The sequence below is a fragment of the Musca domestica genome, unplaced genomic scaffold, assembly GCF_030504385.1.
Source record: "Musca domestica strain aabys unplaced genomic scaffold, Musca_domestica.polishedcontigs.V.1.1 22, whole genome shotgun sequence".
In the NCBI taxonomy this organism is placed as follows: Eukaryota; Metazoa; Arthropoda; class Insecta; order Diptera; family Muscidae; genus Musca; species Musca domestica.
Genome location: NW_026712262.1, coordinates 2,562,412 through 2,589,428, shown reverse-complemented (window position 1 = coordinate 2,589,428; position 27,017 = coordinate 2,562,412). Strand labels below are relative to the sequence as shown.

Genomic DNA, 27,017 nt, shown 5'->3' with positions numbered 1-27,017 from the left:
GGAAATCACTCTAGCTTCCGAACGAAATGAAGTAAGTTGAAAAAGGGCCATGTAGGGCCACTTCTTCGTATAGCCCCCATATAACGGTACCCCCCCGATATTCGGTATTTTGATGATTTTAGCGACATTATTTACCAGAACTATTTCGAATTTAGTATTAGAAGTTCTTAATGAATACTACAGCCTATGACAGAAAATTGTCTGTGCAGGTCCACGTCTTCGTATAGGCCCCATATAACGGTACCTCCCGATATTCGGTATTTTGATGATTTTAGCGACATTATTTACCGAAATTGTTTCAAATTTGGCATTGAAAGTTCGTAATGAATACTACAGCCTTTGACAGAAAATTATCAGTGCAGGTCCACGTCTTCGTATAGGCCCCATATAACGGTACCCCATATATACGGTATTTTGATGATTTTAGCGACATTATTTACCGGAATCATTTCAAATTTTGTATTTGAAGTTCGTAATGGATAGTACAGCCTATGCCAGAAAATTGTCTGTGCAGGCTTTTGATAAATGTTGCGTATGGAGGTCCACGTCTTCGGTATTTTTAAGATTTTAGCAGAATTTTCAATGGATTTTAATATTTTTTTAAATTGCCAAATTTGTACCAAATGGTGGAGGGTATTCAAAGTGCGGCCCGGCCGAACTTATAGCTTTTTTACTTGTTACAATTTGTATTTTTATAGCATAGTTTTAGGCGCATCTAATAAATTTTAATCTAAAAGGAAATGCTATCCATCCACATCAGGATTAGCGAAAATACCTCCCATGTGAAATTAAACACACCTCGCACACAATCATAGTTTTGTGTATAAAACTCACCATCGATCAGTAAACTCACCACAAGAACTGTCCACTTGTTTACCAACAACAAATTTTCTTTGCAGAGAGAGAGAGTAGATTTTCAGCTTTAAATGACATAGGAAGGTTCGGTCGCTTGATTTCATAATTTTCAATTTCCCAAAGAATTATCGAGAGAGAGGGAGAGTTACTCTCTCGATGTTCACGTCACAGACACAATCAATGCTTTTTTTGTTGGTAGTGGTTATCTAGTCCTGATCTACATTAAAAAAGAGTAAAGTAATTGGCTGACTAACTGACTGTCTTAACGATTCATAAACGCCCAGACGAAACAGTTGCAACTAGAATCTTGAAATTTTGGGTGAGGGTCATTCTGGGTCCGAAGGTGTCAGATGAGCCTGGGTTTTTGGAAATACGTTCAAGGACGGTACGAAAAGTAGTAAATGCTACTGAATGTGGTTCCCTCTTAGGACTCTTAAATTTGGAATGAGGGTCACAAATAGAGTGTATGATAGATGTACAAAAGGGTTTTTGAAAACTCGTACTTTAAGTGTACGAAAAATACTAAAATATACAATTTCGTATCATGTTAACGGTTAGAGCTAAAAACTTGAAATTCGGAATGGGAATCAAAGTAGAGGAGTAGAGTCCATGTAAGGAGTTTTTTTTTGGAAGTATGTACTCATGTATACGAAAAGTACTAAACGGTACTAAATTTGGTACAATTCGAATTTGGAGAAACGGATGGAGCTGGAATCCTGAAATTTGAAATTAACTCTACTTGCGGAGAGTAGGATTTGGTACATTTTGGATTTGAGTGAACCGGACTGGAATTGAGATTACTGTGGAAGTGTAGGATTGGGATTTATAGGAAGTTTTGGAAATTCATACTCATGCGTACTAGATGTTACTAAATTTGTTACAATTTTGATTTGGGTGTACCGATAAAGTTGGAATGCTGAAATTTTGATATGAGATTACTATTACGTTGTAGGACTGATGCATGTTAGTAGTTTTGAAAATGCGTACTTATGTGTACTAAATGTTACTAAATTTGGTACAATTTCGATTTGGGTGAACCGATAGAGCTGGAATGTTGAAATTTGGAATAAGGATTACTGTTGAAGTGCAGGATTGGGGTATGTAGGAAGTTTTGGAAATTCCTACTTATGTGTACTAAATGGTACTAAATTTGGATGTGAGTGAATCGGTAAAGTTAGAATCCTGTAATTTGGAAATAAAATTTCCATTGGATTGTATGATGTAAGTTGTTATGGAAATTTGTACTTATGTGAACTAAATGTACTCAATTTGGATTTAGGTGAACCAATAGAGCAGGAATCCTGCAATTTGGAATTTAGATTACTCTTGGAGTGTAGAATGGAGATATGGAGGTAACTTTAGAAATTTGCTGGAATGCTGAAATTTGGAATTTAGATTGCTGTTGGAGTGTAGGATTGGGTATATAAAAAGCTTTGACAATTCGTACTTGTATGTACTAAATGGTACTAAATTTGGTACAATTTGTTTTTGGGTGAAATGATATGGCCGGATTCCTGATATTGGGAATTATATATTAATTAGTTTGTATGATGCAGGTTATTAGGGAAAATTGTGTTTATGGTACTAAATTTGGTACAAATTGAAATTGTGGTGAACCGATGCAGCTGAAATTCTGTACCTTTCGTACAAGGGCTGGAATCCTGAGATATGATATCGATGTCACTATTGACCTGTGACTGTGTGAAGAAGATGGTATTGGATATGCGTACTTTAATGGTACTAAATATGGTAAAGAGGGATATTGAAGAGTTGAAATCCGTAAATTTAATATAGAGGCCACTGCTGTTATCTGAGGTTGAGATATGGAAATTTTCTCGAAAATTAGTAAATCCTGAAATTTAATATGGATGTCACTATTGGTTTATAGATGCGAAAAGCAGCTGGTTTAGGATCTGCGCCACATAATTGTATTTAATGGTACTAAATTTCATAATGGGGGGAAGTTAAAAATCTGAATTCCTGAAATTTGATATTGAGGTCTCTGTTGATATCTAAAATTGAGATATGGAAGTGGTTTTGGAAAAGTGTGCTATAACTGTGTAAAAAGTACTAAATTTGGTATTTTGGTAAGGAATAAAGTTTGAATACTGACATTTGGAATGGAGGTCAATGTTCGTGTCTGTGGTTGAGAGAAGAAGTAGATTTTGGTTATATGAACTATAATTGTACTAAATAGTACTATATTTGGTAATAGGGAATATTTAATACCTGAAATCTTGAAATTTGATATTGAGGTCTTTGTTGGTGTAAGGAATTGGTTTTGGAAGTGTTTGCTATAATTGGACGAAAAGTACTAAATAGTACTAAATTTGGTATAGGGTGAAGGATAGGGTGAGATCTCTGTTGGTATCCGATGTTGAGACCTAGTAGTGGTTTTGCAAATGCGTACTATAACTGTTCGAAAAGTACTAAATGTTGCTAATTTTGGGCCTCTGTTGGTGTTTATGATGGAAAGATGTAGATTATTTTGGATATGCGTACTAAATGTTACTCTTTGGCAAAACTACACATGAAACAAGAAAAAAGCTGTTACTTCGGCCCGGACGAACTTGAGATACCCTGCACTATTATGAAGGAACTTGAAATATTCCCAAAAAAAATTGTTTTGAAAAATACCACTCAAGGGAATACCTTTATATGGGGGCAATACGAAGAAGGGTCCTGCATAAGTAATTTTTTTTTGTCATAGGCCGAACTTTCAATCCAAAATTAGAAACATTTTCGGTGGCTAATATCATTAAAATACCGAATAAAGGAATGCGCCGTTATATGTGGACGTGGACCATTCCGGTAAAAAATGTTCCGGTAAAAAATGTTGTTTAAATAATAAAAATACCGAATATCGAGGGCTACCATTATATGAGGGCTATATGATATCGTGGACCAATAAAGCCCACCTTCGAACTTGACCCGGTTGCAGACAAAGGACTGAACTGTGCAAAATTTAATCTCCCTATATTAATTCGTTTTAAATCTAAATCCTATCATATTTTTACGCTGATCAAGAATATGTATACTTTGTTAGGTCTAAAATTATTATTTCAATGAGTTACAAACGGAATGACGAACTTAATATACCCTCGATACTATGTATGGTCGAGGGTATAAAAATCGAAATCGACTTTTATTTGGAAATACAAAATCTATTTTTGACTGATGGGATCGATATCAGAAGATCGAAAAGTCAACTTTTGCCTTTGATTGATATACCTATAATATATAATATAATCAGGGACGTTGGCGGCAGGGTTGTCCCTAGGGGCCGGCACTTCCAAAATGGTTACTATTCTGCATGGAATCTGTAGCTTTTTACCATTTAGGTCTCCCCCCAGAATTTGAAATGTGAAAGTTCCAATCTACGTTTTACGAAAATAAACTATTAGAGACACTCTATTTTCAGAATAGGTCTCCAAAACATTACCGTATCGCCATCTTATAACTCTCAACTCCGTTCCCATTTTCATTTTAAAATTTTAATGAATTTCATTTCCCCCCTTTTTATTTTCTATTACCCCCCTCACAGACCAAAAACGTCTCGAATCGTATTGCCGAAATGGAGGGTCCCCTACTTACCGAACTAACCAATGGCATTGCCGAATTTGTTCAAGAATTTGAACAATTCAATATCGACTTTGAGGCCAATGGACCAATGGTTGATGGCATCTCGGCAAAGGAGGCCAGTGATCGTGTGTTCCTCTTTCAGAATCGTTTCGACGAGCTGTGGCGTAAATATGAAATGTACAACAGTGGAGAGAAGCTGTTCGGCCTGCCTGTCACCGATTATCCTCTGCTGCATCAGAGGAAACGAGAATTCAATTATTTGAATCGTTTGTATTCGCTGTATATTCAGGTGTTGAAAACCATTGCCGATTATTACGAAATGCCTTGGTCCGAGGTGGACATTGAGAAAATATCCACCGATTTGGCTGACTTCCAGGTGCGTTGTCGCAAATTGCCCAAAGGCATGCAAACGTGGCCGGCATATATTGTGTTGAAGACAAAAATCGATGATTTCAATGAGACATGTCCGCTGCTGGAGCTGATGACCAACAAGGCCATGAAGGAGAGACATTGGGTGCGGCTAAATGCTCTGCTGCAAACCGATTTTGATCCGACAAGTTTTAAGTTTACCTTGGGAAGGTTGTTGGAGGCACCGATTTTACAGAACAAGGAGGACGTGGAGGATATCTGTGTGGGAGCGGGCAAGGAATTGGATATTGAGGCGAAATTGAAACAGGTCATCGTGGATTGGTCGGTGGTGAATATTCAATTGGGAATGTTCAAAAATCGCGGCGAGCTAGTGCTGAAGGGTGGCGAGACTCTGGAGATTATAGCTGCCCTGGAGGATAGCATTATGGTCATGAATTCATTGTCATCGAATCGCTACAATGCCCCGTTTAAAAAGGACATCCAATTGTGGCTAAGTAAATTGGTCAATACCGGAGAGATATTGGAAAAATGGTTAATGGTTCAAAATCTGTGGATTTACCTGGAGGCAGTGTTTGTGGGTGGTGATATAGCCAAGCAATTGCCTATGGAAGCGAAGCGTTTCACAAACATCGACAAGAATTATGTCAAGATTATGTACCGGGCCCGTGAGATACCCAATGCCGTGGAGTGTTGTACGGCAGATGAGAATTTGGCCAATACCTTGACTTGGCTCTTGGATCAGCTGGAGACTTGTCAGAAATCTTTGACAGGGTACTTGGAATCGAAGAGATTGTTGTTTCCACGTTTCTTTTTTGTGTCGGATCCGGTGTTGTTGGAGATATTGGGTCAGTCATCGGACCCTACCTCGATTCAGCAGCATTTGTTGAGTATTTTCGATGCGGTGGCATATGTAAGGGGAAGGGGGAGGAGGAGTAACATCTTTAGGCGGGAGTGATTAATAATTTATTTTTCCAGGTTGACTTCCAGGGCACCGATGTCATTGTGGCTCTGAATTCTTCAAATCATGAAAAAATTGCCCTGGAAAATCCTGTCCAGTGCGTGGGCAGTGTTGAAATCTGGTTGAATCGTCTGCTCAAAGAAATGCAGGACACAATGCGTACCGTACTGGCCGGCATGGCAGTTAGCCTCAATGATCCTCAGTTTAATTTTGCCGAGGAATTTGCCTCATTCTGTGGCCAGGCTGGCATCATTGGTGTCCAGTTGCTGTGGACGCGAGATGCCGAATATGCCCTGCGTAAATGTCGCACCGACAAGGGTATTATGAAGCGAACGAATACCAAGTTTTTGAATTTGTTAAATCATTTCATCGACTTGACGGTGAAGGACTTGACTCCCTTGGATCGGATTCGTTTCGAGACCATGGTGACAATACATGTGCATCAGAGGTGGGTGAGGGAGGGGGAGGAGGCCGAGGGCGGAATATTTATATCTTGTTAAATTTTTATTTCAGGGATATCTTTGACGATTTGTGTAACATGCGCATCCGTTCCGCCGGTGACTTTGAGTGGCAGAAACAGGCCCGTTTCTATTATAACGATGAGAATGACGACATTATTGTGGGCATTACCGATGTCAACTTTATATACCAAAATGAATATCTGGGGGTCACGGAGAGATTGGCCATAACCCCATTGACGGATCGTTGTTATATTACGCTGGCCCAGGCTATTGGTAAGTTTTTGGTGTCACAGAATCAATGGTTTGAACTTTATATTGAAAAAGAAAACAAGGATAATTGCATTACAGATCGTGGCCATGGGGGTACCAGTGGTGGCCATGGAGTACCGGACACTTCAAAATGTTCTTAAAATTTAATTTTTTACCATTTGGTTTCCTAAGAAGTTCCTGTAATCTGGTGTATTTTAGAGAGCAATACTTTCATTCCCTGTTGTCAACTTTTGCAGGCATGTCAATGGGCGGTGCCCCAGCCGGTCCCGCTGGTACTGGAAAAACAGAAACCACCAAAGACATGGGTCGGGCCTTGGGTAAACTGGTTGTGGTATTCAATTGTTCGGATCAAATGGATTTTCGTGGCCTGGGTCGTATCTACAAGGGTTTGGCTCAGTCCGGATCATGGGGATGTTTTGATGAATTCAATCGAATTGAACTGCCCGTACTCTCTGTGGCGGCTCAACAAATTTAGTAAGTATTGGATGAGTGTTCTATTGTTCGGATTCTTTACAATTCGAATTGAGGATTATGTCAGTTAGAATAAGAATTGGCCTAGCTCAAATCTTTAAATGCAAACAGTGCAGAATTGCGGTTAATATTGTTCGTTAGGTACACGTTGGGCGCCACTGCTACACGTTGGGCGCTACAGCAGTTATCAACATGCTGACACAACTTCTTCACATTTACATTTCTTGGTCCCGATCTAGATATGGGAAATTTCATGGAACAAAATTCCATGATATTGTGGGTTTTCAGGTGAAGAAGGTTATGATTCCGCCTGAGAACCCGAAAGATACCATGTCATTCGCCTAAAGACTCTTACGATTTTTACACCCTCAACCATATGGTTAGAGAGGGTATATATAGCATTTGATACGGCCAAAACGTGCCTCATCGAAATAAGGGTCGTTTCGAAATAAAGGTCGTTTCAGGACATTTGTAGTCGATCTAGGGGTGTCCATTCATCCGTCCATCTGTCTGGCTGGCTGATGCTCACGATAACTCTTGAAGGGAGTATCCGATTTGGTAACTTCGTAATATTATTCTCAAACTTAGATCGCGTTCGGTTATGGGCAATATCGGTTCATTTCTTCTGGTACCTCCACCACAAAAGGTCGAAATTTGCAAACAAATATTTTGCTGCACAGAAAGAGAAAGGATAAGCAGATTTTGCTCCAACTTTGCAAATCCTTATATTTGCTCCAGTGCTAGGTCAGGTGTGAAAATGGCCAAGATCGGTCCACTCCTTCTGTTACCTCCCCCACAAAGGGTCAACATTTTTAATATATATGAAGCTGGTAAAACGCGAATTTAACATCCAATTCCAATCAAACTTGGTACATCTCAATATTTCCATCAACGTAAGATCTGTCATAAAGATGGTAGAGATCGGACCATTTCTTCTGGTACCTCTCACACAAAGGGTCCAAATTTTGAATATCCAAAACGATTATAAAATCCGAAATAAGCATCCGATTCGCTTCATATTTCACGTATCCTATTATTTCTACATATCCCATTATTTCTAAGATCTGCTGTGAAGATGTTTTATATCGGCCCTCTCCTTCTGGTATCTCCCCCACAAAGGTTCAATATTTTGGCACATCTCAATATTTTCCATCTTTATATGTTATAAAGATGGTAGAGATCGGACCCACCAAACGTTAAAATTTTGCATAACCAAAACGATTACAAAATCCGAAATAAGCATCCGGTTCACTTCATATTTTACACATTCCGAAGATGGGATATATCGGTTCACTCCTTCTGGTACCTTGCCCACAAAGGATCAAAAATTTGAATATCCATGAAGCTCATAAAATGTGAAATTAACATTCGATTCCATTCAGACTTGATTTTGAGTGAGGGTCACTGTGGGTGCGAAGATGTCAGATAAGGTTGTGTTTTTGGAAATTCGTATTAGAACGGTACGAAAAGCACTAAAGGTTACTAAATATGCCATTACCATTTGTATTTGAAGAATAAGTAAAGCTAAATCTCATAAGGTGAGAATACATAAAACGCTTTTTTGACTGACTTAAGCCATCGGCTGGCTGGCTTCGTAGAGAAATAAGAGAGTTTATGTTGAATTAGTTCGATTTTGTCCCTACACTCCTTTGTTCCTTTCCGAAGAAACTAGCCGATGACTTAAGCCAGTCAAAAAAGCGTTTTATGTATTCTCACCTTTAAGTTTGGAATGAGGGTCACTAATGGAGTGTATGATGAATGTACCAAAGGCTTTTTGGAAATTCTTACTATAAGTGTACAATAAGTACTAGAATTTTCCACATTTGGTACCATTTCGTATCAAATGAAAGGTTTGAGTTAAAAACTAGAAATTTGGAATGGGAATCAAGGTTGAGGAATAGGTCCTATGTGAGGAAGTAATCTTGAAAGTGTGTTCCCAGGTATACGAAAAGTAATAAACGGTACTAAATTTGGTGCAATTTGAATTTTGGAGGAACAGATGGAGCTGGAATCCTGAAATTTGAAATTAACATTACTGGCTTAGTGAAGGATTGGGATATGGAGGCAATTTTTTAAAATTGTACTTATGTCCACGAATAGTACTAGTACTGATATCGTTTTGGGTGTATCGATCTAGAGGAAATGCTGAAATTTGAAATTAGGATTATTGTTGCAGTATAAAAATTGGGGTATGTGGGAAGCTTTTTTGAATTTGTACTTATGTGTACAAAATGGTACTAAATTTGGATTTGGGTAAACCGGTAGAGCTGAAATCTTAAAATTTGGAGAAACGATTTCTATGGTATCGTATGATGCAGGTTGTTATAGAAAATTGTACTTATGTGTACTATTTTTGGTAAAACTTGAATTTAGGGTGATCCGATAGAGCTGGAATTCTGAAATTGGGAAATAAGACTTATATGGGATTGTATAACTGGGGTATGAAAGTAGTTTTGGAAATTTGGAGTGTAGAGTTGGAGTGTTAGGGAAGTTTTGGAAATTCATACCTATGTGACCTATATGGTACAAAAGGTAGAATTCTTATTTGGGTATACCGATAGGGGGGGTCTTCAAAGTTGGAATTTGGATTTCTTTGGGAGTGAAGGATTGTAGTATATAGGAAGATTTCTAAATTCGTACTTATGTGTACTAAATGGTACTAAATTTGGGATAATTTGGAGTTCAGTGAATCGATGGGTCTGGAACTTTAAAATTTGGAGGTAAGATTCTATGGGATTTTATAATTGAGGTATGGAGAAAGTTTTTGAAATTTAGAGTGTGAGAACTTTTACAAATTCGTACTTATGTGTACGAAATGGTACTAAATTTGGTACAATTTAAATTTTGGCTGGTAGAGATGGAGTACTGAAATTTGGAAATAAAATTTATATTGGATTGTATGATGCAGATTGTTGTGGAAATTTGTGCGTATGTGTACTAAATTGGACTAAATTTGGTACAATTTGGATTTGGGTGAACCAAAGAGCTGCAATCCTGAAATTTTGGAATTTAGATTACCTTTGAAATATAGGATTGGGGTATGTAGGAAGCTTTCTAAATTCCTACTTATGTGTACTAAATGGTACTAAATTTGGGATAATTTGGATAATTGATAGGGCTGGAATCCAGAAATTGGGAAATAAAATTTCTTTTGGATTGTATGATGCAGGTTATGGAAATTTGTGCGTATGTGTAGTAAATGGTACTAAATTTGGTACAAAATGGAATTGTGGTGAACCGATAGAACTGGAACTGAGAAATTTAGAAATAAGGATAAGGGGGTTTGTATGATTGAGGTATGGAGATAATTTTGGAAATTTGGGTTGTAGGAAGTTTTGGAAATTTGTACTTATGTGTACTAAATTTGGTACAATTTAAATTTTGGGAGAACTGTTGAATTCGAATTCTAAAATTTGAAAATAGCATTCCTTTTGAATTATATGAAGTAGGTAGGTATGGAAATTGGTTCGCATGTGTACTACATGGTACTAAATTTGGTACAATTTGGATTTGGGTGAACCAATAGAACTGAAACTATCAAATTTTGACATAAGATTCAATAGGATTTTGATTTCGAGTCAATGTTGGTCAGTGAGAAAAGGCTGGGTTTTTGGAAATTTGGAATAGATGTGTATTAAAATGCACTATATTTCGTACCTTTTGGTATTTTCTGAACGGATTCAGCTGAAATCTTGACATTCGGTATAAAAGCTAAGTTTGGTATGTATTGTTGATATACATAAGTAGGGGTTTATGGAAATGTTTCCAAGTGTAACAACTGAACTAAATGGTACGTTGGTTGAACGGATTGATGTTGAATTGGTATTGCGGTCTCTCAGCTAGTGTACAAATGGTACTAAATCTGGATTTTGGGTAAGGGATTGAGTTGGAAGTCAAAATTTGGCATTAGGATACATGGCGGGGAATTTGGAATTACGTACTAAAGAGAATAAAAAGTACTAAATAGTATTAACTTGACTATTTGGGGAAGGAAAATAGAGCTGAAAATCTGAAATTTGGAGTGAGAGTCTTTGATAAATTTGGTACCATTTGGAATTATGTGAACGTATCGTGGGAAAATCTTCAAAAAAATTTATTAGAATCGATTCCTGAAAATGGGGTTGATGTAAGAGGCGAGCTTTGGAAATGAGTACTAAGCATAAGAACTGTACTAAATGGGGTTGGAAATTTGTTCAGCAAGCGTACGAAATGTACTAATGGTACTGATATTGAGATTGGGTAGTGGTTTGGGAAATACGTACTAAAAAGTACTAAATTTGATATATGAGGAAGGGATAGAGCTGAAAATCTGAAATTTGAATTTTGTATTTTAACCCAACGTTCACTTTATTTTTTAGCATTGTTCTGACAGCGCGCAAGGAGAAGCGAACCTCTTTTATCTTCAGCGATGGTGATTTGGTTACCCTTAATCCAGAATTTGGCCTTTTTATTACCATGAATCCCGGCTATGCTGGTCGCCAAGAATTACCTGAGAATCTTAAAATTATGTTCCGAACGGTGGCCATGATGGTACCGGATCGAGCCATTATCATTCGTGTCAAATTGGCCAGTTGTGGTTTTAAAGAAAATCTAGTTTTATCCCGCAAATTCTTTACCCTCTACAAATTGTGCGAGGAACAACTCTCCAAGCAGGTCCATTATGATTTCGGGTTGCGGAACATATTGTCGGTTCTGCGGACGCTGGGTGCCCAGAAACGGGCCAATGCTAGTGATACCGAGGAAACGATTGTAATGCGTGTCCTGCGTGACATGAATGTCTCCAAGCTCATCGATGAGGATGAGGGATTATTTTTGTCTCTGATTGAAGATATGTTTCCGGGCATAAAATTGACAACGGCTGCCCACAAGGATTTGCAAAGGGCCCTTAGCAAGGTGACCGAGGATTTGGGTTATGTCAACAATCCGGAATGGAATCTAAAGGTGGTTCAGCTGTATGAAACATCGCTGGTGCGACATGGCCTCATGTTGATGGGTCCAACGGGATCGGGTAAGACCAGTTGCACCATTGCCATGCTGCGGTGCTTTACGGAAATGGGCCACCCGCACAAGGAGATGAGAATGAATCCCAAGGCCATAACGGCCCCACAAATGTTTGGCCGTTTGGATGTGGCCACCAACGATTGGACGGATGGTATTTTCTCCACTCTGTGGAGGCGCTCATTGAAGGTGCCTAAACATCAAAACACTTGGATTGTTTTGGATGGCCCCGTGGATGCAGTGTGGATTGAGAATTTGAATTCTGTTTTGGATGACAACAAGACACTGACCTTGGCCAATGGTGATCGCATCAAAATGGCTGAGAATTCGAAATTGGTGTTTGAGCCGGACAATGTGGACAATGCATCGCCGGCCACGGTTTCCAGGGTGGGTATGACCTTTATGAGTTCATCGGTGCTGAAATGGAATGTTTATATGGAGGGTAGGTGGCGAGGGGGTCTTTCTCCCTTAGCGAAATTAGGCATTTGATATCAATTGATTTTTTCTAGCTTGGGTCAGACGCCAGCCCCCTTTCGAACAGGATGTGTTCCGCCGCTGCTTTACTGCCATATACGATGAGGCCCATTTGTATCTGCAGACCAAGCTAATTGCCAAAATGAAAATTCTGGAGGCGATTTATATTAAACAGCTGCTGGAAATTATGGATGGCTTGCTGAGCGATTGCAGTAATCGATCGGAGAGATTTTTGGAGAGAACTTTTCTCTTTTCCATGATGTGGACATTGGGAGCGGTGCTGGAAATCAATGAGCGCGATAAATTGGAGGAATTCTTCCTGAAGCATCCATCGAAATTGAGTAAAGTTGAAACAGGATTTTTTTTTAATTTTTTTCTAACCATTTCCCCTCCTAGAATGGCCCAAAAAACAACCCGGAGAGACCGTCTTCGAATATTATGTTGACGAGGGTGGCAACTGGCAGCATTGGAATAATCGTGTAGAAAAATTCATTTACCCCGAAGATTCGATACCTGAATTCTCTTCAATTCTAGTGCCGAATGTTGACAACGTTCGAACCGCCTTTCTAATGCACAACATTGCCAAGCAAAGGAAACAGGTGCTGTTGATCGGTGAACAGGGTACAGCCAAGACCGTAATGATCAAGGGATATATGGCCAACTATGATCCCGAGTTTCATTTGTCGAAATCTTTTAATTTTTCATCGGCCACCACGCCGAATATGTATCAGGTATTGAGGATGGGAAAAATGGGAGGAACTCTTTTATTGCTTTATTCTTAAAATATCTTTTAGCGAATCATTGAATCCTATGTTGAAAAGAGGGTAGGCACCACCTATGGCCCACCTGGTCAGAGATCAATGACCATATTTATCGACGATATCAACATGCCGGTTATAAATGCCTGGGGCGATCAGATAACCAATGAAATTGTGCGCCAAATGATCGAGCAGAGAGGATTTTATTCTTTGGATAAACCAGGTGAGAACTTAAAGAGGATTAGATAAATTTTCGAAATTCGCTGAAATTTTCGGAAATTTTTTCTATAAAAAAAACATTTTTCTATAGAAAAATATAAACAATTTTCTTATAGGAAAATGAGCTTTTCGCCAAATTTTTTTTTAATTTAGAAAAACAGGAAATTCACCCAACCTTTTCCTTAAAAATAGGCAGAGCGTCGAACTTGTTTCTTTAGGAAAATAGGCAATTCGCTGAATTTTTCTCTATGGAAAAATAGGCAATTCGCCGGAGTTTTTTATATTTAGAAAAAGAGTCAATTTTTTTCATTAGAAACATTTTTTCTTTAGAAAAAGGGGCAATTCGCCTGATCTTTTACTTAACAGAAATAAGTAATTCACCGAACTCTTTTCTTTAGAAAAATAGATAATTCACCAAAATGTTTCTTTAGAAAAATAGGCAGTTCGCTTATTTTTTTTTTAGAAAATGCCAATTCGCCGCACACTTTTCTTTAGAAACATTGACAATTCGCCGAAATCTTTCCTTTAGAAAAATAAGTAATTCTCCAAAGTTTTTTCTTTGGAAAATAGGCAACTCACGATTTTTTTTTTGGAAAAATAGGTAATTCGGCAAAAAATTTTCTATATAAAAATATGCAATTCGCCAGCATTTTGTCTTTAGAAAAATACGCAATTTTTCTTCAGAAAAATAAGTAATTCGTATCAATTTGCAGATTTTTTTCTTTAGAATAAAAGGATTTTGTTGTCTATAACAAAAAAGTCGAGTCGACGATTTTATTTTCTATAGAAAAAAGTCAATTCGCTGTAATTTTTTCTATAGGAAAGATTCGTCATTTTGCCGATTTTTTGTTCTATGAAAAAATAAAATAAATTCGGCAAACTCCTTTTCTATAGAAAAAGTCAATTCGCCGAACGCTTTTTCTATAGGAAAAATACAATTCGCCGAACTTTTTTCTATAGGAAAAAAGACAATTCGCCGAACTTTTTTTCTATAGGAAAAAGGACAATTCGCCGAACTTTTTTTTCTATAGGAAAAAAGACAATTCGCCAAAATTTTTTCTATAGGAAAAAAGACAATTCGCCGTACTTTTTTCTATAAGAAAAAGGACAATTCGCCGAACTTTTTTTCTATAGGAAAAAAGACAATTCGCCAAACTTTTTTCTATAGGAAAAAAGACAATTCGCCGAACCTTTTTCTATAGGAAAAAAGACAATTCGCCAAACTTTTTTCTATAGGAAAAAAGACAATTCGCCAAACTTTTTTCTAAAGGAAAAAAGACAATTCGCCGAACTTTTTTTCTATAGAAAAAAAGTCAATTTGCCGAACTCTTTTTCTATAGAAAAAAAGTCAATTTGCCGAACTCTTTTTCTATAGAAAAAAAGTCAATTTGCCGAACTCTTTTTCTATAGAAAAAAAGTCAATTTGCCGAACTCTTTTTCTATAGAAAAAAGTCAATTTGCCGAACTCTTTTTCTACAGAAAAAAGTCAATTTGCCGAACTCTTTTTCTATAGGAAAAAATACAATTCGCCGAACTTTTTTCTATTGGAAAAAATACAATTCGCCGAACTTTTTTCTATAGAAAAAAAGTCAACTTGCCGAACTCTTTTTCTATAGGAAAAAAGACAATTCGCCGAACTCTTTTTCTATAGGAAAAAAAGACAATTCGCCCAACTTTTTTCTGTAGGAAAAAAGACAATTCGCCCAACTCTTTTTCTATAGGAAAAAAGACAATTCGCCAATCTCTTTTTCTATAGGAAAAAAGACAATTCGCCAAACTCTTTTTCTATAGGAAAAAAGACAATTCGCCGACCTTTTTTCTATAGGAAAAAAATAATTCGCCGAACTTTTTTCTATAGGAGAAAAACAATTTGCCGAACTTTTTTCTATAGGAAAAAAGACAAATCGCCGAACTCTTTTTCTATAGGAAAAAAAGATAATTCGCCCAACTTTTTTCTGTAGGAAAAAAGACAATTCGCCCAACTCTTTTTCTATAGAAAATAAGTCAATTTACCAAACTCTTTTTATGGGAAAAAAGACAATTCGCCGAACTTTTTTCTATAGGAAAAAAGACAATTCGCCGAACTTTTTTCTGTAGGAAAAAAAGTCAATTAGCCGAACTTTTTTCTATAGGAAAAAAAGTCAATTAGCCGAACTTTTTTCTATAGGAAAAAAGCCAATTCGCCTGACTTTTTACTATAGGATTTTGGTTTCTATAAAAATAGTTAGTTCGCCGAGTTTTGTTTCTATGAAAAAAATTAATTCGCCGATTTTTTCTATGAAACAAAAGTAGAATCGCCGTTTTTCTTCTATGAAGAAATATAATTCGCCATTTTTTGCTATGAAGAAAATCTAATTCGCCATTTTTTTCTATGGAAAATTTGCCACATTTCTTCTATGGAAAAGAATCAATTAAATTCTAAAAAGAAACACAAAATCATATAAGTTTCGCCGTCAATTCGCTGATTTTTATTTCTATGAAACAATTCGCCGATTATTAGTTCCTATGGAAAAAATCAATTCGCCGGAGTTTTTCTAATTAGAAAAATCAATTCTTCGTTTTTTTTCGAAGGAAAAATTCAATTCAATTCTATAAGAAAAACAAAATCATTTAAATTTCTTCCCCAACTTACCTCCACGCCTTTTCCCACCCAGGTGACTTTTCCACAATACTGGACATTCAAATATTGGCTGCCATGATCCATCCGGGCGGTGGCCGCAATGACATACCACATCGTTTGAAGCGACACATGGCCATCTTCAATTGCACGCTGCCCAGCAACAATTCCATGGATCAAATATTCAGTCAAATTGGCAGTGGTTATTTCTGTGCGGCCCGCTTTAAGGACGAAGTTGTCGAGCTGATACCCCAACTGGTGCCGCTGACTCGAATCTTTTGGCAAAATGTCAAAGTGAAAATGTTGCCGACACCATCGAATTTCCATTACGTTTTTAATTTGCGTGATTTGTCACGCATTTGGGAAGGTATGCTGAAGGTGGCCAGTGAAGAGTGTCAGACGGTATCGGATGTTTTAAAGCTGTGGCGTCATGAATGCACTCGTGTAATTGCCGATCGTTTTACTGACTATAAGGACACCAAATGGTTTATCGATCGCATGCAAAAGGATGTTCGGGCGAATTTGAGTGAAGAGTATTGGGAAGCGTTTCCCGAGGATGAGACATTCTTTGTTGATTTTCTCAGGGATCCGCCGGATGCCCAGGAAGATGATGAGGATATATCGCTGGAACCACCGAAAATCTATGAGGAGATACCAAGGTAAGGGTGTGAGGTAAATTGAAACTGAGAAAGTTGTAAGATTTTTAATGTTGTTACAGCATGGACCAGGTCAAAGATCGGGTGTTGTGGTACATGGGCCAATTCAATGAGTATGTCCGTGGTTTCCATATGGATATGGTCTTCTTCCATGATGCCTTGGTTCATTTGATAATTGTGTCGCGTATTCTGAGCATGCCACGGTAACTTATACTTTTTCTCTTTTTCTTCTCTGGAGATTAAATGTTTGTTGTTGTTCTTGCAGTGGCAACGCCCTACTTGTCGGTGTTGGTGGCTCGGGAAAACAGAGTCTGACCCGTCTGGCCTCATTCATTGCCGGCTATAAATTCTTTCAAATCACTTTGACTCGTGCCTACAATGCCGGTAATTTAATCGACGATTTGAAATATTTGTATCGCACAGCCGGTTTGGAGGGCCAGGGCATAACATTTATTTTCACCGACAATGAAATAAAGGACGAAGCCTTTTTGGAATTCATAAATAATATTTTGAGTTCGGGTGAAATCGCCAACCTCTTTGCCAAAGATGAAATGGGTAAGTGAGACAAGGTCGATGAAAACTTGATTCTGGGAAACATATTTTTTTGGGAATAAAAAATGAAATATTTTTGGGAAAATTCATTGAGTTTTTTATGAAAAATTCTTATCTGGTAATTTTAAGAAACTCTGCTGATAAAATTTAATACCCTACATATATAAACCCTACACCACACAGTGGTAAGGGTTTTATGTCTTTGTGCATTTGTTTGTAACATGGAGAAGGAAGCGAGATAGGCCCCTAGTTACTTTTGAGGATCTTCATAGAATCATTTTCTGAGTCAATTTATGCCTGTCAGTCCGCCCGTCCATGTAGTTTGGGAACAAAATACAGGACACATTTATTATCCGATTGAGATGAAATTTCCTAACAAAAAAATTTGGATGAACCCTATTGAAATTGGTAAGAATCGGTTCAAATTTAGATATAGCTCCCATATATATCTTCAACCGATTTCGGGTTAATTGTGCACCAAATGGCCAATATCAGTCCAAAAGACCTGCATTTTGGTATATTCAACCGAATTTAGTCCAGAAACAAGTATATCGAATTGGGAGAAAATCGGTTCAGATATAGCTATAGGTCCGATATATATAGGATTCATCCGATTTGGTGTTTAAGTCCCTCAAATTCGTAATATGAACCCCACCAGAATAATCTCCCGATATTCGGTATTTTCATGATTTCAGCGACATTATTTACCGGTATTATTTCAAATTTGGTATTTGAAGTTCGTAATGGATACTACAGCCTATGACAGAAAATTGTCTATGCAGACCCACCTCTTCGTATAGCCTCCATATAACGGTACCTCCTGATATTCGGTATTTTGATGATTTTAGCTACATTGTTCACCGGAATCGTTTCAAATTTGGTATTTGAAGTTCGTAATGGATACTACAGCCTATGACAGAAAATTGTCTGTACAGGTCCACGTCTTCGTATTGCCCCCATATAACGGTACCTCCCGATATTCGGTATTTTTATGATTTCAGCGACATTATTCACCGGAATTGTTTGAAATTTGGTATTTGAAGTTAGTAATTGATACTACAGCCTATGACGGAAAATTGTCCGTGCAGGTCCACGCCTTCGTCTAGCCCCCATATAATTGTATCTCCCGATATTCGGTATTTTTATGATTTCAGCGACATTATTCTCCGGAAATGTTTCCAATTTGGTATTAGAAGTTCGTAATGGATACTGCAGCCTATGACAAAAAATTGTCTGTGCAGGTCCACGCGCTCGTATAACCCCCATATAACGGTACCTCCCTTTTTCGGTATTTAGATGATTTTGGCGGCCTTATTCACCGGAATTATTTCAGATATTGTATTTGAAGTTCGTAATTGATACTACAGCCTAGGACAGAAAATTGTCCATGCAGGTCCATGTCTTCGTATATCCCTCATATAACGGTACCTTCCGATTTTCGGTATTTTGATGATTTTAGCGACATTATTTACCGGAATTGTTTCAAATTTAGTACTTGAAGTTCATAATGAGTACTACAGCCTGTGACAGAAAATTATCTGTGCAGGTCCACGTCTTCGTATAGCACTCATATAACGGTTCCTCCCGATATTCGGTATTTTAATGATTTTAGCGACACTATTCACCGGAATTGTTTCAAGTTTCGTATTTGAATATTGTAATGGCTTATGACGGAGTTTGCCTATGCAGGTCCACATCGTCGGATAGGCCCTAATATCTGTCTATATTCAGTATTTTTAAGACTTTAACAGAATTTTTAACGGATTTTTTTTTTTGAAAATTGCCAAATTCTTTCCAAATGGTGGAGGGTATTCAAAGTTCGGTCCGACCGAACTTGCAGCTTTTTTGCTTTAAATAATGTCTTGAAATTTTACAGATGAGATTTACAACGAAATCATACCCATTATGAAGAAGAAACAACCGCGACGTCCCCCAACCCAGGATAATCTTTACGATTTCTTTTTGTCAACTGCTCGTTCCAATCTGCATGTGGCCCTATGTTTCTCACCGGTAATTTTCGTAACTTCATTAAAAATACCTTCTAACCACAATCTCCCTCCCCTTCCAGATTGGTGAAAAGTTTCGAGCCCGTTCTCTAAAATTCCCCGGCCTTATATCGGGTTGTGTCATCGATTGGTTCCAAAAATGGCCTGAAGATGCCCGCATAGCTGTGTCGCGTCATTATCTTGAAAATTTCGAAATCGTTTGTGCACCAACGGTCAAAGAGAGCGTCATCGACATCATGAGCTGGATACATGAAAGTGTTTCGGAGACATGTCTCTCGTATTTCGAACGTTTTCGCAGAACGACTTTTGTTACACCCAAATCGTTGATTTCATTTTTGGAGAGTTACAAAAAACTCTACAAAGACAAACAGGAGAATATCATAGTGTTGGCGGAACGTATGTCGTCGGGTTTGGATAAGCTGGATGAGGCCGGTGCATCGGTGGCGGTATTGAAAAAGGATTTAGTTGAGATGAATAAGGTTATTGTGGTGGCCACCGAAGAGGCGGAAGTGGTGTTGCAAAATGTGGCCGAGTCGACGGCTGCAGCGGAAATAGTTAAAGCCCAAGTGGCGGAGAAGAAAGGCCAAGCGGAAGCTTTGGTCAAGATTATATCGGCCGACAAAGAGGTGGCCGAGGCGAAATTGGAAAAGGCTCGACCGGCCTTGGAGGAAGCCGAGGCGGCTTTGAAGGTATGGCAACAGAATTAGAAACAGAACTCCGCTAACTTTTTCTATGAAAAAATATCAATTCAGCCAACTTTTTCTATAGAAAAACTGAATTCGCCAAATTTCTTTCTATAGAAATACTGAACTCTGTTAACTTTTTTTGTAGAAAAAATGAATTCGACAAACCTTTCCTTTGAAAAATCCTCTTCACCAATTTTTATACCCTACAACACTATGTGTTGGGGGTATTATAAGTTTGATTGGGCCAAAAATTATGTAACACCTCGAAATATTGGTTTCCCACATAGGAAAGTATATATGGATCTTCCTAGCTCGCCGAGCTGAGTTGATCTAGCTATGTATGTCCGTCCGTCCGTCTGTCCGTCTGTCCGTCTGTCCGTCTGTCCATGTTAATTTGTAATCACTCTACAGGTCGCAATTATGGCCCGATCTTCACGAAATTTAGAATGGAGGTGGGTCTGGGGTCAGAATAGAACCCTATTTCTTTTGGAGATGATCGCTAAATGTTTAGGGGTTGAAATGGACCAAATACTGAAAAAATGTCGGATTTTGCAGTAGCTATACAGGTCGCAATTATAGACCAATCGACGCGGAATTTCGCATGTAGCTAGAGTTTAGGGCGGGGAAGAAGCCTACCAATTTGGGTGGTCATCGGATAATATTTAGCGGGTAAAATAGACCGTATATTTTGTGTTGAAAAAATTCAAAAATTTTCATTAAACCGCGAATATTTTAAATCCCGGCGAAATCACAAAGCCATGACAAGGTTACTTCTGATCTTTACATTGATATTAACATCCAACAAAACGGATATATAGCAAAATATGTGCGATATATACGTTTATCAAAGAAGATATGCTTGAAAAATCTCTTATATGTCGAGAACGGCTGAACTGATTTCCACAGTTCTCATTAATTCAGAATGGCCTCTTGGCAGGAAAGTAAAAACGTCTAAAAAAATCGCATAAAAATATCTCTCTAAAGATGAAAATATTGATTTTGTAAAATTTTCTCATATTTTTTCAATTTTGTCATATTTTTGGCATATTTTCATTTTGAATTAAACATTTAGTAATATTTCTACAGCTAACAAAACTAAGTAGTTAGGATATCAGGATATCATATACAGATCGCATTTATGGCCCGATCCTAACGAAATTTTGCATGGGGATCAGATGAGGGTCAGAATAGAAGCCTACTCTTTGTGGAGATGATCGCCATATATTTAGGGGTTGAAATGGACCAAAAAACTGCAAAATTGTCAGCAGGTCGTAATTATCGCCCGACCCTCACGCACATTTGAATGGGGGTTACCGGACATTGCAAGAGCCAAGCAGTTTTGGATGGCCATCCAAAAATATTTAATGTGCGAAATAGTTTGCCAACTTTTGTAGACAAAATACGAAAATGTCCATTCCAGTGACTTTTTGGAGAATTCACAAATTTTTCGTTGAAGGATATAGTCAAATGTCTGTATCTCATATAGATGCGTTTCAGTCAAAAACCAATAATAAATGTTAATCTTTTGCCACTTCTGAGAGATTATAGGTCTTTGGGAAATATTGGTTCCAGATCTAGGAAGACCATTTACGTGCAACATCTGCCAATAAATTGGAAATGAGCAAATTAGTTTATGTTGCTATTATTCGAAAATTAGAGAACGGAACCTGATGGTTTTCTTTTATAATTTGTCACAATATCTTGTGGAATTCTTTCGAGTATCTCGCCTATATAAACTGTATCGTTTATTATAGTGTTGTAGGGTATTCAACGGTCGGCCCCGCTCGACTGTAGCCTTTGCTTACTTGTTTTTCCATAAAAAACTGAATTCAGAAAATATTTTAAAATCTCCCCTCGTATTTCAGACCATAAAAGCTGCCGACATTGCCACCGTACGAAAATTGGGCAAACCGCCCTATTTGATTACCCTCATCATGGACTGTGTCTGTATACTGTTTCGCAAGCGGATCAAAGCTATTAAACCCGATATGGAGAAACAATTCCTGCAAAGCTCCTGGGAAGAATCGTTAAAGGTGATGTCCGACACAAGTTTCCTAAAGAAAATCGTGGAGTATCCCACGGATATCATTAATGCGGAAATGGTCGATCTGATGTTGCCATATTTTAATTACAGGTAGGTGTGATCTCAAATTACTAGAGCTTTTTTTAAAAATTTCAAACTTTCCCCCCTCCCTAGCCTGTATACCTTTGAGGCGGCCAAGGTGGCCTGTGGCAATGTGGCTGGTCTCCTGTCCTGGACCATTGCCATGGCCAAGTACTATGAGGTGAACAAGGAGGTGTTGCCACTGAAAGCCAATTTGGCAGTGCAAGCTGCCAAACATGCCAAAGCTTCGAATGATCTGCGCGAAGCTGAAGAGCTTTTTGCTGCCAAGGAACGTGAGTTGGCCAAAGTCCAGCAACAATTCGATGAGGCAATTGCCAAGAAAAATGCCGTCCTGGAAGAGGCCAAAAAGTGCCAAGACAAAATGGATGCCGCCACGGCTTTAATTAATGGCTTGGCTGGCGAGAAGATCCGTTGGACAGAGCAGATTGCCCAGTTCAAGAGTGAAACGGAACGTTTGGTAGGTGACACAATTATGCTGACGGCTTTTCTCTCCTACACGGGCCCCTTCAATCAGGAATATCGCAACGATTTGCAGGCCCAGTGGCTGAAACAGATTATGGAACGTCTTATACCGATTTCGGGAAATCTCAACATTATTGACAGTCTGACAGATCGCACCCAGATTGGGGAGTGGAATTTACAGGGTCTACCCACCGATGAGTTGTCCATACAGAATGGCATAATTGCCACCAAGGCAGTGAGGTTCCCCCTGCTCATTGACCCCCAATCGCAGGGCAAGGCCTGGATCAAGAACAAGGAAAAGGAAAATGGTCTGATAGTTACCAATTTGTCGCATCGTTATTTCCGTACCCACATTGAGGATGCCGTCAGTTTGGGTCTGCCAGTAATCATAGAGGATGTGGCCGAGGAGCTGGATCCCTGTTTGGATAATGTGCTGGATCGCAATTTGCTGAAAGTCGGCACCACCTACAAAATCAAGCTGGGCGACAAGGAGATCGATTACAATGCAGCGTTTCGGTGTTACATCACCACCAAACTACCGAATCCTGTGTATTCGCCGGAAATATCTGCCCGAACATCCATCATTGATTTCACGGTAACCATGAAGGGTCTCGAGGATCAGCTGCTGGGTCGAGTAATTCTCACTGAACGCAAGGAGCTGGAAGAGGAACGCACTAATTTGGTGGAAACTGTTACGGGAAATATGAAAAAGATGAAGGAGCTGGAGGCTAATCTTCTACACAAACTTTCCACCACACAGGGCAGTCTGCTCGACGATGTCACAGTGATAGAGGTCCTGAACACCAGCAAGAACACGGCCATTGATGTCAAGGAGAAGTTGGATGTGGCCAAAATAACCGAGGCGAAAATCAATGTTGCCCGCGAGGAATATCGTCCGGTGGCAACACGTGGCAGTGTCCTCTACTTCCTTGTCTGCTCCATGGCCAATGTGAACATGATGTATCAGACATCGTTGGTGCAATTCCTGGAGAGATTCGATGCCAGTATGCATTTGTCGGCCAAAACCCACATTACCCAGAAGCGTATCAAGCGCATCATAGAGTATTTGACTTTTGAGATCTATCGCTACAAATCTCGGGGTCTGTATGAGAAGGATAAGTTCCTTTTCGTCCTCTTGATGGCCTTGAACATAGATCGTCAAATGGAGGTGATAAGCTATGAGGAGTTTCAAAATTTCATAAAAGGAGGAGCAGCCCTGAATCTCAACGATTGTCCCCCAGTGCCCTACAAATGGATCACCGATGAGACCTGGCTTAATTTGGTCCAGCTATCCAATTTACCAGCCTTCTCACAGGTGCTCAATAAAGTATCGAACAACGAGCGAGCCTGGTTCCATTGGTACAAAAAAGAGTGCCCCGAAAGTGAGGTCATTCCCGATGGGTACAACAGCCTGGATCCATTTCGCCGTCTGCTAATGATACGCTCCTGGTGTACAGATCGAACGTTATCGCAAAGTCGCCAATACATTGGCCATTCGTTGGGCGAACGTTTTGCCGAGCCAGTGGTTTTGAATTTTGATGGCCTTCTCTCGGAAAGTAAACCTTTGATACCCATCATTTGTTTCCTCTCCATGGGCTCTGACCCCTCCTCAAATATTGAAGCCTTGGCCAAGAAAAATGAACTGAAATGCTATCCCATATCAATGGGCCAAGGTCAGGAGATACACTCCCGGAAATTGGTGTCCATGTGCCTGGAGGAGGGTGGTTGGGTTTTGTTGCAAAATTGTCATCTGGGTTTGGAGTACATGCATGAGTTGACATTGCTCCTGCTCGATTTGGAGAGGGGTGAGGAGTCGGCCTATAATCCAGATTTCCGTATTTGGATAACCACTGAACCTCATCCGGGATTTTCCATAACTTTGCTGCAAATGTCGATGAAATTTACCAATGAACCCCCGGCCGGGGTAAGGGCTGGTCTCAAACGTACCTATGGCAATTTGTCGCAAGACTTTCTGGACTATTCCCAATCGGAATTCTATCATCCCCTGGTCTATGCAATTTCCTTTCTCCACTCGGTGGTCCAGGAACGTCGTAAATTTGGTCCTCTCGGCTGGAATATACCCTACGAATTCAATTCGGCCGATTGGTATGCCAGTTGTCTGTTTGTACAGAATCATTTGGATGATCTGGAGCCGGGTAGGGGTATCAGTTGGAATACCGTACGCTATATGTTGGGTGAGGTGCAGTATGGCGGCCGTGTAACCGATGACTATGACAAACGTCTGTTGAATACCTTCGGCCGGGTGTGGTTCCACGATAACCTCTTTGCAGAGAATTTTGAATTTTTCAAAGGTTATAAAATCCTTAGCTTTAAGGAGCAGGAAGCCTATTTGGCGGCCATAGAAGAACTGCCAAATATAGATCCACCGCAGGTCTATGGATTTCATTCGAATGCCGAGATAACATATCAAACAAATACGACCAGATCGATATTGGATACAATTATGTCGATCCAGCCGAAAGGTAAGAGAGAGGGGTGGGGGAGGCGAATTGGAAATGGTTTGAGAGTTTGAGGTTATTTGGATACTGAGCTTAAGTCAGAATATAGGTCACGAAGGAACTCTATAATCACCTAATAATTTATTTGTACCTTCTAAATAATATATCCTCCCGAAAACAACTGTCAATGCAGATCCATTTTCCGCTTTACATAGCGTCCACATATAGGATATTTTAAAGGTCTTGGGATATTTTCTATTGGTTTCTATTTATTTTTTTAAAAAAATGCGGATAGGCTTTTATTCTCTCTTCTACACCTCTCATAATTTTTTTTTATTTCAGAATCTTCTGGTGGCGGCGGGGAGACCCGCGAGGATAAGGTCGCTCGTCAAGTGAGAGAAATGCAAAGCAAAGCTCCAATGCCCTATGATCTGTTTGAGGTTAAGGAACGTCTGAGAGCAATGGGAGCTTTAAGCTCCATGAATATTTTCCTGAGGCAAGAAATTGATCGGATGCAAAAGGTATTCAATTTCAGGAGAATTAATGGTCTAAAGTAACACTTTCAACACTTGCAGATTATCATTTTGGTGCGCAGCACCCTGAAAGACCTGTTACTCGCCATTGAGGGCACCATTATAATGAGTGAACAGCTGAGAGATGCCTTGGACAATATATTCAATGCCCGGGTACCGGCCATTTGGCAAAAGGGCAGCTGGGCATCTTCAACTTTGGGTTTTTGGTTTACCGAGCTGTTAGAAAGAAATGCCCAATTCCATGGCTGGTGTTTTGGGGTAAGGCATCGTAAATTCGTCAGATCGTCGCTTTTTAACTCCCTCTCTTTCAGGCCCGTCCCGTGGTCTTTTGGATGTCGGGTTTCTTTAATCCCCAGGGATTTCTTACCGCCATGAAACAAGAGGTGGCCAGAGCCCATCACGGCTGGGCTCTCGATCAGGTTTCAATGACAAATGAGGTGTTGAAAATCGGTACCGAGGAGTGTAAGAAACCACCCAAGGAGGGTGTCTATGTCCACGGTCTGTATTTGGATGGAGCTGGGTGGGATCGCAAGACATCACGTCTGGTTGAATCGACAAATAAGGTTTTATACGTTCTAATGCCTGTGGTACATATATCGGCCATAAATTCGACGGCGCCCAAAAGTTCGAAACTTTATACGGTAATTGGTTTTGGAATTTTGATTTTTCCAATAAAAATTGAAATAATTGTTTTTTTTTGCAGTGTCCGGTTTACAAGAAAATCAATCGCACAGATTTGAATTACATATCACCACTGTGGCTGAATACCATTAAACATCCGGATCATTGGATTTTGAGGGGCGTCGCACTGTTGTGTGATATTAAATAACGAATTATATACATATTTTGTAATTTTGAATATATTTTTAAAAACTGATTTGAGATTAATATTAAAAAAATCCCTTTTATGCTTTTTATATTTTTTTTCAAAGACTATCAGATAAGAGTTTTAAAACATTTTTTCAAAGGCTTTAAGGACTATAAACGTAGATTTTTCAATAGTATTTTTTTAAAGGACTTTTTGAGAAATTAAAATGACTTTCTTAATAGGAGCTTTTAAGGTCTTTCCGAACTCTGAGAGTACTAAAAACATATTTAAAAAAAATCCAAGTATTTAACTCTGGGAGTTAATAAAAAAATACTATTTAAGATGTTCAAGATTAAAGCCCTAAATGACCTCGAAAATTCCTTTAAATCATGTTAATTGCTCACAAAGTCCTAAAAAATTCTATTAAAAATATACGTTTATAGTCCTTAAAATCCTTAAAAAAAATCTGCAAGTACTTGAAAATATTCTTTAGAAAATCACGATGAGAATCGGCATTGAATGTGGGTTCCACTTCCATTTTTGCGAGTGAAATCGGTTGGGAAAAATCCTCAAAAAATACTACAGGGTGAGATGAAAAAACTGCAACCAACTTCAGACTGCTGTCATTTCTAAGCTACTCGCCCGACATCTGTTAAAATTATTCCAGTGACAGCTCATTATATTGTTCACAAGCATAC

At 38.8% G+C, this 27,017-nt stretch overlaps 1 protein-coding gene across 1 annotated transcript in view; it reads left to right on the top strand.

Annotated features, from left to right (window-relative positions):
• LOC101889013 (dynein axonemal heavy chain 8) overlaps positions 1-26,428 on the top strand; it is a 44,506-nt gene extending 18,078 nt beyond the window's left edge. The window contains exons 11-29 of the mRNA XM_005184828.4: positions 4,400-5,716; positions 5,782-6,212; positions 6,278-6,498; positions 6,732-6,969; positions 11,325-12,406; positions 12,474-12,779; positions 12,835-13,169; positions 13,233-13,419; positions 16,070-16,691; positions 16,751-16,891; positions 16,954-17,243; positions 19,117-19,250; positions 19,309-19,935; positions 21,798-22,066; positions 22,130-25,002; positions 25,321-25,499; positions 25,554-25,769; positions 25,823-26,152; positions 26,215-26,428. Of these exons, the coding sequence (XP_005184885.4) occupies positions 4,400-5,716; positions 5,782-6,212; positions 6,278-6,498; positions 6,732-6,969; positions 11,325-12,406; positions 12,474-12,779; positions 12,835-13,169; positions 13,233-13,419; positions 16,070-16,691; positions 16,751-16,891; positions 16,954-17,243; positions 19,117-19,250; positions 19,309-19,935; positions 21,798-22,066; positions 22,130-25,002; positions 25,321-25,499; positions 25,554-25,769; positions 25,823-26,152; positions 26,215-26,340 (9,924 nt within the window). The 3' untranslated portion in view covers positions 26,341-26,428. The remainder of the gene's footprint in view (positions 1-4,399; positions 5,717-5,781; positions 6,213-6,277; positions 6,499-6,731; positions 6,970-11,324; positions 12,407-12,473; positions 12,780-12,834; positions 13,170-13,232; positions 13,420-16,069; positions 16,692-16,750; positions 16,892-16,953; positions 17,244-19,116; positions 19,251-19,308; positions 19,936-21,797; positions 22,067-22,129; positions 25,003-25,320; positions 25,500-25,553; positions 25,770-25,822; positions 26,153-26,214) is intronic.
• The last annotated feature ends 589 nt before the right edge of the window (positions 26,429-27,017 follow it).